This window comes from Psittacula echo (genome assembly GCF_963264785.1).
Source record: "Psittacula echo genome assembly, chromosome: 7".
Lineage (NCBI taxonomy): Eukaryota > Metazoa > Chordata > Aves > Psittaciformes > Psittacidae > Psittacula > Psittacula echo.
Genome location: NC_137740.1, coordinates 37,509,959 through 37,521,190, shown reverse-complemented (window position 1 = coordinate 37,521,190; position 11,232 = coordinate 37,509,959). Strand labels below are relative to the sequence as shown.

At 38.6% G+C, this 11,232-nt stretch overlaps 1 protein-coding gene across 1 annotated transcript; it reads right to left on the bottom strand.

Annotated features, from left to right (window-relative positions):
• Positions 1–1,283: 1,283 nt before the first annotated feature.
• NMD3 (NMD3 ribosome export adaptor) lies at positions 1,284–10,583 on the bottom strand. Its single transcript, XM_080622633.1, has 15 exons — positions 10,528–10,583; positions 10,165–10,299; positions 9,647–9,743; positions 8,507–8,587; positions 8,293–8,421; positions 7,668–7,758; positions 7,416–7,494; positions 7,003–7,099; positions 6,623–6,740; positions 5,831–5,976; positions 5,055–5,167; positions 4,439–4,511; positions 3,825–3,931; positions 2,943–3,013; positions 1,284–2,498 (listed from the first exon to the last, which is right to left on the bottom strand). Exons 1-15 carry the CDS (start codon positions 10,569–10,571, stop codon positions 2,365–2,367), a joined length of 1,515 nt encoding a protein of 504 aa, XP_080478759.1. The 5' UTR covers positions 10,572–10,583; the 3' UTR covers positions 1,284–2,364.
• Positions 10,584–11,232: the final 649 nt, after the last annotated feature.

The following is an 11,232-nucleotide window of genomic DNA, read 5'->3' as shown; positions in this document are numbered from 1 at the left end:
CTTGCTGAAAGATGCTTGAAACCTAATACAGACTGGCAACGGATCCTGGCAGGGGGAGGAAGGGGTAGGAAGAGGGACATGTCCAGTAACAAACAGGATGACAGACAAGACAGCAATACATCTGAAATTACTGAGACACACTATTGAAGAAAAATATTAGAGGAAGGAAAAAATCTTGATCAAAATTGCTGTTTAAAACGAGCTTCTATTGCTCCCCCTTCACTTGCCAACAACAGGAAGCTATTGCCAAACTACAGCAGATAAAGGTTTCATCATTTTTACCTCTATCAGAAAAAATTAGAACCCAAACTGCACCTCACCTGGATACAGAATACACTCATTGCCCACAGGTTACAAATTAAAGTTCTCCAGACTTGGCCCAATGGAATTCAGTTTATCTGTATCTCCCCAGCACTACTAGCAGCTGTAGCTACTGTAAAATATTTGCAATAAAACATTTACTGCAGTGATAATTCAGGTTATGCAGCTGCATTCTCACATATATCTTTTAAGCATGGTTTTACATCTTCCGTATACTGAACTAAATTACCATCATGAGACAAATTATACCTTTAATTCCCAGCAGCTCTATGGAGTTTTCTTAACTGTTCTACATAGTAAAAAAACATGACAAAGCTCCCAAGAGTGGAAGCAGAAGAGCTTAGTGTGATGGAGAGTAAAAGATGGCACTCCTTACACTGCCAACAGACAGCTTAGAGCTTCGCCCCATCAGAACTGTCTTTGCAAATTCCGAGTTTTCCCCCTTTACAAGTGGATTAGAAGATTGTGAGACAGAATAAAAACGAAGTACAAGTTAACTGGTAACTAAACCTAACTCCACTTTTTACTATCAAAAATCCTTTGCCTTCAATGGCATAACTGCCTGGGCTCACAGCTAGCTCAAAATCCCCCAGATTCACACCTGCTGGGCAACAGTTACCAAAACCTGACACTTAAACTAAAGAATAAGGCAAGAATCACACATGGCAGAAAGCTGAACACAGAGAACTCCTTGATTATTTCTTAGCTTTTCTTTGAGGCCTTGAAAGGATGTGAAGTATGATGATACAGAGACTGGTGATCCAGCCACTTCCTTTGGCAATACTACAGGGAAACAGCATTATTTTCAACCCTCCTATTACAAGCAGAGGCAAACTATAAGCATTCTCACTTAAGTTATACAGATCCTTGATACAGGAATCATTTTTGTTTGATGAATCCTACACATCTTTATTTTTTTCAATATTACATTGTTAGTATTTCCCTTCTTTACAGATGCCAGTTATTTCAGAACATTTTTTCCTTAATTTCAAAAAAATGCAGCAACAAAACCACTCTATGCTGTGCTTCTGTATTTACACCAAGTTAAATCAAATCTGTATTCACATAAACTGTTAGTAGAATTTTTGTTGAACCACTTCTGTGAAGCAACATGAATTAGAACAAGATGGATTTAACAATGCAATGTCCTCCTACACCACTTATGTCCTCTTCAGGCTTGCAGCAGAGTGAAATTTGATTATAAAGTTAACTAAAAAATGATGGACCAAAATATCTGTGGAACTTCTTAATAGTTCATACCTGATGTATTAATCAGACATTATGCATATCGCTTTAATCCACTCATACAGGCATGGAATATAGTACAACATTCATCACATTTAACAGAAGTTGCCAGTTACTCTCATCAAGGGCTGCATCTTCTATCAATCTACAGGGAAGTTTTTTGTGTGTACACAACATGTGTCTTTGGAGTTCCTTTACCAAAGGAACAGAAGCTACACTCTTGAGCTTCCCCAACACAGTGTTGTATGGAAAAATAAGAATCGTAACACACTTCAACCATTGTGCCAAAAAGATTAAGACAGGAAAAATCCTTCCCACGTGAAAAAATTAAGGCAATAAACAGTAGGTAGGTATCCTACCTACAAATCTGGCAAGGAAGAATGAAATCTCTTCCTCTGGAGATCCTTCTTTATCAGTTGTCTTCAACAGAAGACAACTGATTACTCCCAATGGATAACTGATGTTAGTCAGCTGACCTTTACATTGCTGAAGTTTCAAGGACAGAGCTCTCTGGGAAGGGAAGAACATGTGGAGCTTATACTGCAATGCCTGAAACAGAAATCAACTTAAATTGCTGATTCTCTAAAAAATATATATAGAATATTAATTTAGGCCCATTACTTAGGGGTATAGCGGTAGTTACCACATCTAGCCCCATTACTTAGCAGTATAGCGGTAGTTATCACATCACTTTGCATGTTCATGTGATCAGTTTATGTGTTTTAGGTACTTTTTCTTTAGCAAAAGCAAATTCCCTTTAGCAAGGGAATATTTATTGCATTGACTAACGCACTATTCTTATTCTGTCATCATATTTGCTCCCTCCCCACCCGTGGCGTCCTCAGATATATGGAGATCCTCTAGCATTTCAGCCAAACTGATTCGTGGAGGACCATCTTCATCTGTGTCGCTCTCCACTGGAACATCTGCATCTAAAAACACACAGGAAAAAAAAAAAACCCAACAGATAAGCAAACAAAATACCAATCCCAAGGAAGGGGAACTAAAAATGTAACCCCCTCCAAACAACCAACAAAAACGACTAACAAACAAATCCCTCCTGAAACCAACAATCCCATGGCAATTGCACTCATGGAAAATACTATATTATGTATCAAATCCTCCACCCAGCAGAATTTGTGGGTGTGGGAGAAAATATGCTTTTCTCTCTCACATTAATGACAAGCAAACAAAACCTATCAACATCCACATAACAGTGCATGTGAAATACACTGAACACCTGAAGCTTTTACACTACAGCATTTTTCTAGGCATGAGGAGTTCAAATAATCTGAATGCAGAACTTCAGTAAAAATATTTTGACTCAAACAGTCATGATTTCATAACATGTAATTCAGTGGTTAAAAAGGCCTTACTTCTGTAGATGTTGACATTCTTCCTTATGGCTTCATCTTCTTCGAGATCTTCAAGGAAGTCTTGGTACTGTCTGTAAAAGATGCTTAACCTATTTACTCACTTTTCCTTTACACAAATTTATAAACTAAAATTAAATCAAAGAAACAAAGGAAGGACTGCAATCCACAGTCTTACAGACAGGCTGATAGCATTCCCACATTCCCAACGCATTCTTTCTACCTTTTTTATTATCACCTATTAGTTTCCAAATAATTTGCCTGTCCCCATTTAACTCTAATTGTTATCACTCAGTTGAACATTATTTACAATCTGCTGTTGCTGTATCAGCTTTGTCACTGAAAAAAACAGTGACAAGCATATTTTCGCATAAAAGTCCCTTTAGCTAGACAGACACCAACTGTAAGTATACACACAATGATTCTGGTATCATTCACTTGTCTCATAATTTAAGCTTTCTTGGGAGAAAACCCCCATAAAACTTATCTTTCATATTTTCCAACAGTAAACCTGAAAAACCTGCAGTGTTATCTTTAAGATTTCAGAATTCAATCTGTTTCCACACCCCCTGGCCTGTTGTTCTGAGCATCCTCAGTTCCTCAAGAACTAAGCAGTCAAGAGAAGATAAGCCTAAGAAAGGTGCATATATTCAAAGCACTCCTGCCTTTACATAGATATATGTAACACAGAGATACTGCTCTTCCAAGAACACTGGTATCAACCTCTCCTATGAGCCACCATCGTGCTTATAATCAGCACATCTTAGGCATTACATTGCACTTATACTCAGTGGAAACTGAGAAGCGTTATTTCTACACTTCTAGATTTCTAGGTGCAGTATCCGAAGTTGAAGGGACTGAAAAGCTTCATGGCAGATATCGAACCTTTCATCGTCTGTATTCATGCCTTCTCTGTCCCTTTCCAGCTCTTTCAGCTTCCAGTTTCTGCGACGCTGGCGTTTGGTACGATCATAGCTCTTCTTTATTAATACCTACAGTGAAAACCAGCACGTATTTACACATTCACACCTTCAACACTACTGATGACACGCTTTCAAAATCCAAGTCTAGACTTGGGCAACTGTAAAATCAGCTGAACAAGTATCACAGTCAGTCTGGCACTGAGATGTTCCATACAGAATTTATATAGCATTTGTCAATTCAAAAGTTTCCAGACACTTTGGATTATGTCCTGAAGAGAAACACACTTGAGTTGTAATACAGTTTTCATCACGCAATGCATGGTAATTCAAACAAGAACAACAAACAGTAAAGTAAGTTAATGTATTATCTACCTGCCACTCAAGTATTTAAGTGGTGAAAAAGCAATTCTCAAAATTATATGCTATTCACATTTCAATATTAATACCCTTCTTTTTTATTTCAATATTAATATCCCCCACTCACTACAAAAATAATGAGTGTTCATTACAAATCCATACTTCCCAAAGCCCCAGGTAATGCAGAGAACTTTGTACAGATAAAGAAAATGGTCTTACCACATCAGGAATATTGCGTGGGTTCATCTTATTGGCAAACTCGTCATTTAAGTTGCAGTTCGCTAAGTCGAATCTAAACCAAAAATACTTATTTATCCTGCCCTTTTATGTAAGTCTACAAAATTCAACTCAATGTATCATATCCCAGGCTCCTGAACCCAAACTTTAATATCCACTGAGGTTCTGCTGGGCTCACAACAGCTCCAAAAACATTAATGTTTTAGCTTGATTGAGAATCGCTTGACTTGCCTAATCTTACAAAAATTTCACACTGCTGTATAAGCTAACCACTATCTAACAAAAAGATCTTGCCTAGTATTTTAAAAGTCCTCCCCATATATTTGTATCTAAACTGATGTTCCAATCGGCACTCTAAAGTCAATACTTCAGCTCTCTTATTACTAACGACCCTTTTGACAAGATGATTTCCGCTAGAAACAAGAATTTCCCATATTAGAATCATCTTTTCATGGCCAAGACGGAAGATTCTATCCCTTTTGCTGACTTAGAGATCAGAACAGTTCAAAACTTTCTCAATAATATACCAGCTTGTAAAGAATCCAGATAATTCAGTCATTAAATAATCATTTAATAAAAAACAAGAAACAGAACAGACCCCAACACAAGGTCGCCGGGATTCAGAATGTGCCCCAAGTGAGTACAGCAGAAATACTGATGATCTGTATTCAACTCCGAGGTTTTCTGCACCCAGGCTTCAGCCAGCGTGTGCTTGAGGAAGGAAAAATAAAACCCTTGTAATCAAACGCAGCTTAACTGGCTATGCTATTAGAACGTTTGTACTGCTGCATTACTGTTTTACATTACATTTGTAATTAAACTTGTATTTCCTACATCAAGCACCAAATGCATTTGTTACTACTTCTCATTTTCATCTTTACAAAAATAAGATAATGGACATGCCAACTACTTTTCACAAGAATTCCACAAAGGCTATTTCTACAACTAGACATGAGTTTTGGTTTTTTCCTTCATAACTTTCAACCACATATAACTTTTGACCCAGAAGAAAATGTCTAGTGCTGATTCATTAACTCTGATTAGAAAGAAAAGCTTCTACACTTCAACAGAAACAATTTAATAATTAAAGAGTTGCAAAACTAATATAAAACAACTTCAGTAATAAGAATAACAAGTAGAGTTTAAGCTGTTCAACGGAAAAGAATTTCTGAAAGTGGAATTCACACAATGCCTGTGCAACTTCCAAACCACTGTCCACATCTTCCCGAGAAGAGGTTTTGCCAGAGGCAAGACAGAAAAGCATGTATCTGACTGTAAGGCAGAATGATTCAGAACAGAAATTCAGCTGAGTAGGGGAGAGAGGGGAATAGGCAGCCTAAAACACTGAATCAAACAGAGAGGAACTCTGTCTACCTTGTTGGATCTTGCTCCTGCACCTGCACCTTTTTTCTTTTCTTGAACCCGATTGATATCCATAATGATAAATTCTTCCAGTTGTTTGGGCTGGAACAAGCTATTGAAAGGGTGGCGCCAGTAGGTATTCCCATCAATTTCAGCAACTGGAAAAAACACACCAATGTGGGCAATGAATGACAAGGGAGAGAAATTCTTGCAAAGAAATTAAAAGGAAAAGGAACCATTAGGCAAAATTAACGCCACTGCCAAATGTATTTTGTTAAGGTTTGCTACTGTAACACAAGCATTTAGGACATGACCCATACTGCAAATGTGAGCAGTTGAGCTGTGACAGACAAATCATGTTAACATGTCTGAAGCACAGACCTTTTCATTCACAAGAATCCTTCTCCTGGATGTAATCCTTATTAGAAGCATTTTGCTGGTAGAGTTTACCAGCATACACCAATCAAAGCAGAGTGCTTCTGGTACTGCAGCTAGAATCATAACTCATAGATGCCATCTAATTTTAGAAGAATACATCTGACAAATGCAAGTGCTTAGAAGAGGCCCAGAACATCAGTGAACTTAACACTGAGCCTTCCCATTTTACCTAGGATACTACAGAAATTAAGTTTAGAGAACTGTCCTAGTTTGCTATTAAATTTCTACATCAGTGATTGTACAGATAAATTTACAACATTAAGATCTCAAAATAAAAATTTAATGAAATCAACACAAAAATAAAAATAATTGTGCCAGCAGAAAAATCAGATGCTGCTGCAGTGCAGAAAAGAGCCTCCAACTTACTCTGCAGAGTGCTAGGATCGATGAGGTGAATGGTACTTGTTACTCTAATGCACACACAGATCTGGCTCATGTTCCCAAGGCTCTGTGCCAGTTTTGGTGACAGACACACAACACTGTCCTTCATACAAACAGAAAATAATTTACACTCAGATTTACTTGATTTTTAATCAAGTATTTAGAGAAACAGATTTTTAAACTTTCTATTTTCAGTTCTCCACCCCGTAACTTCCTCAAAATAGTGCTACCTCCACTTTCCATGCTTTGTGGCAAGTAGAGCCCTTCCCATCCCCCCAAATACACAATAAAATCAGGCTTTCATCACCAAAACTAAACTCCACCCACTTCATACAATATGCTGAAGATGAAATAGAGGACGCTACCTTGCATATTGGAACTATTTCCACAGAGAAAGTGCTTTTGTAATTATAGACATTACTATGAATATCATGTGAGATCAAACGTTGGGATGATTTTGACCTATAAGACAAAAATAGAGCCTTCAGGCAACAATAAGGACATCACTTGGAACACGAGGTAACCAGCACAAAGTACAGCAATGAAAGTACAGAGCTACATACTACAAATACAAAAACTAAGGAAATAGAAAAAAGCATGAGGGCTAGTTTTAAGATGCCTAAGAAGAAAATACAGAACTTCCATAGAAGGGATTTTGTGTTTTAACTAGAATGCAGGTTCTTTACACCTTCACATACAAAATCCTTTAAAAATGAAGTATAAAAGACATTTTCCAAAAGCTTTTGAGTACTCATAGCAATAAAGGTAAATGACATACCTAGATGGAACCGTACACTGAAGAAAGTCTACCATCTTCTGGGCCTGTTGCTTTGAAGAATAATAGAAATCCAGGCCATCTTAAGGAAAAGAAAGCTTGATGAACATTTTAAGTACTACGTTTTTTTTTCAAAACAATACATAGGCTACATAATCTGCTGCTTACCTGTACGTAACTACTAGCACAAGGACTCTTCCAATATCAAACAGGTTAGTCTATTCCATCTCTAGACTAACAAGCCCCCTCGCTTACCATGGATTTCTTTGATGCGAAGGGTATTTTGATGAAGCCTGTGTTTTAAAATCAGCTGCTCCAAGTAGTAGAAAGTCTTCTTATGCAGAGTCTAAAACAAAAATAAAATTATTAGGGTTATTTATAAACTTTCTAGTGTAAATGCAGTATCTCTAAGTGTTCATATGAAGGGGTCATCTAGAGAAACAACAGTCCAAAGCCTATTCCAAGTAACCAAAAAGATTTCAGAGATGTGCTCTAATTATACCAAATAATTTAAACCTTTGTTTCTCATTTTCGAGTAACTGGTTGTTAGAGATAGTATTTTCTTTAGAGAAAATTTAAATATTTATAAACAATTTGTCCCACTGTTTCTAACATTACCTTAAAATACAGGATATTTAGTACTTCACAAAAGAACCTCCTGCCAGCCATCATTTAAAAAGAATACACTAATAATACTAGAAAGAAGAAAGTTTTTCTAAACCAGTATCTGTAAGAAAAGCCAAAAAACCCACTTTGAACACAAAATGTATCACTCTGGCAGTGTGCAAGTGAGAGTCCATCTTTTTCTGAGAAAATCATCCAAATATTTGTCTGCTTGATTGTTCTGCCATGAACGAATGAAAACTCAGTTTGCCTCTACCTTTTGTCTGACTTGCACTACAGCTTTCCAGAAATCCTTAGCTTCAATCCTATGACAGTCTTCACACATTTGAGACTGAACTATATATTCCACCACAAATACTTGCTGAAGAACTGCTCCATTCATCACCTGTAAAACAGAAGTTTAAAAGGTTTCCTCAGTAGTGCCTGTTTACCGTAAAAGCCACACAGAGAACACTGTACACTCCGATTACCTCTTTCTGAACAGTCAATTTCAGCTTCAGCCTCTTAGAATGAGGTTCAGTCCAAATAAAGCCTGCATCAATCAGCCGGACCTGCCAATGGGAAAGACCATGAACTCGGCTACTGCCCACACACGTTAAAAATGTGCAGCTCTAACTACCACAAAACACAAGCTCATAGTTTATAGATCCACAACCAAGCAACAGTGAATAACCTTAACTAAAACCATATTTATCAGTACACCCAACCTAATTGATAATGCTCAGTTAGGACACTGAGTCTGATCTACCTAAAGTAATGGCAATCCAAACTCAGACTGTCACATCAGAGTAACTGAATACACTATTCGACACTATTGCTGGACACCACATAATGATGAATTGGGATAGTATAATAGTTTCCTCAGGACCTAAAAGCCAATTTCATCTCTAAAACTAAGAACATGCAAATTTACTGCAGCAAAAGACATTCTGTACATTTAAGCACTAACCCAATAGCAAGAAGCTCAATGAGGCAATCTAATTCAAACCTTGACTGATTATTGCGGTAACAAAACAATTTTTTGCCTAAAACACTATCTCAGATTTCTTCCTCTGGTAAGACTCTGAACCTAAGAGATACTTTATTCAATTTAAACACATAACTTCAATTTAATCTATATATACCCCTGTACAACCCTCTTTCACATTGTTATAAACTGGTAAGAAGTACTGTATAAGCAATTTAAAAAATGTGTAAAAACCCCCCTATAAGATTAAGATGCATTAAAAAGTATTAGTTTCCTTCAATTAATAATACTCAACTCCCTTCCTTTCCTTCAATTAATAATACTCAACTCCCTTCCATGCAGTAACAACTGTGCAGTACACTGTATGCTTTGAAATCACTGAACTGCAATGCAAAAGTCTTCTCAGCACACTCGGAAATTTTTTGTAAGAGCCTGTCCTTACTGCATCCTCCCAGATTCCAGTACACAGCTATTTAAGATGAGACTATCACTCTCTCTGTGAACTATAAATCAGTTAGTCAGCTCTACACAAGTACAAACAGCTGCTCTGCAAGGATCGAACCCTGCATAAGTTAGTGGGACCACATTATGCAATACCAACCAAAAGACATGCCATGAAATACCAACAGGATTAGCAACTAACCTTGCTCAGCGAAGCTTTGATTTTTTTAAGACACAAAGCAAGAAGCTCTCTTGATTCTAAGGTACACTGGATCCAGGTTCCTGGAGGCTGAAGATACCTATGATACATTTGATATATGATATATATAATGAAACATTTTACAGCACACTAAAGCTGCTTCAGTAATTTAAATCAATCAAAAGATAAGCAGGTATTTCCCAGGCTTTCAGCTTTAATATTAACTATGCAGCTACAATTTTTGCCTCCCTAAGCATTAGAATTCACACATTTCAAGTACATTCACACTCTTACTGCCATCCTTACACTTTTTTCCTTTCAAAGGCCACAAACATACTCATTTAAGTATTCTACACTCTAAATGCTCACACCTTTTACTTCCACAGGAAAATAAATACAAGAACATGCCGAGAAATCACGAGACCTGAAGAAAGCATGCACCGGGAAAAAGTGTCAGACGCTGCCCCGCTTCCCAGCTGCACAAAGGACCCGTTCCCCTCAGGAGGGGCCCAGCTGCCCACCTTTCGCACTGCTTGCAGAAATGGAGAGTGCCCTGCTTGGGGATGCCCTCGGTAATGTCCACCTGGGCCCGCAGACACCCCACGCACATGTTGGCCGGGTTGGGCGGAATGGGCATGCCGCACTGGCAACAGAGACTGGAAGAGAGGGAAAAACGTCAAACAGCATCTCAGAGGTAACGGCCAAAAGAACTCTCAGCAGCAACGGAAGGTACGCGGAGGGTTTTTATTTTTTCTTCTACTCCCCGCCCCCTCCAAAAAAAAAAGGTGGCCAAGAAAACCGTCAACCCCCACCCCGGTTCATTGCCAACCGGATACTCCCGCGACAACAGGCCACCCTGAGGCCCGGCCGCCGCCACCGCTTACATGTTGCCCTGGGTGGGGGCCGCCGGCCCCGCCATGTACTCCATGTCTGCAGCAGAACACCTGGCCCCGCTTCCGGGCGTGAGAGGAAGGGGAGGAGCTCAGCGGCCCCGCGAGAGGCTCGTGGCAGTGAAAAGGCGGTTCCTTCCTATTGTGTGGTGGTGTGTGAATGCCGCTTGGGAGTAGCAGCGTAATTAACGCTTATTGGAAGCATTAATTATTTTTTCTTTGAAAATCGTGGGATTTAATCTGTCCGCCTTCTTTCCCCGCCGGGCGAACCTGTGCTGTTGTTGCAGCAAATGGCAGTGGTGGGGTACAACCCCTGCCCCGGCATACAACCTTGGTTTCTTCCCATAGCTGATAGACTTTATGTCCTAGTTGTTATTGTGATTATTTTTTTTATGGAAGTGTACTACATTCATTTATTAGGATGGGGACTAATCTGACAGGTGTTGCACATCTGCGAATCCTGATGAAATTGGTGGGAACCTGCAATCAGCAGTACACAAGGAGATGATCCTTTTCAACAGTAATTAAAGGCTGCTGCTAATTTATCTTAAAGAAATACTGCTCTAAGTAGTTTTGTTATTGTTTTGACCTGTTTTTCAACTATGCCTGAACATCTCCATTTTATACAACTGAATGTCTCCACATAAGTGCATTTTAAAAAGAGTTTCCAACTTTGGTGGAAAGAGTAGGGACGTTTGG

Bases quoted from the DNA above. Each gene is read 5' to 3' on its own strand.
- NMD3 (XM_080622633.1), bottom strand. From the start codon at position 10,571: ATGGAGTACATGGCGGGGCCGGCGGCCCCCACCCAGGGCAACAT. The intron at 7,495-7,667 runs GTAAGCGAGGGG...CTTTTCCTTAAG, and splicing joins TCGCATCAAAGAAATCCATG to ATGGCCTGGATTTCTATTAT. The intron at 4,512-5,054 runs GTCTGTTCTGTT...TTTTTGGTTTAG, and splicing joins CCCGGCGACCTTGTGTTGGG to ATTCGACTTAGCGAACTGCA.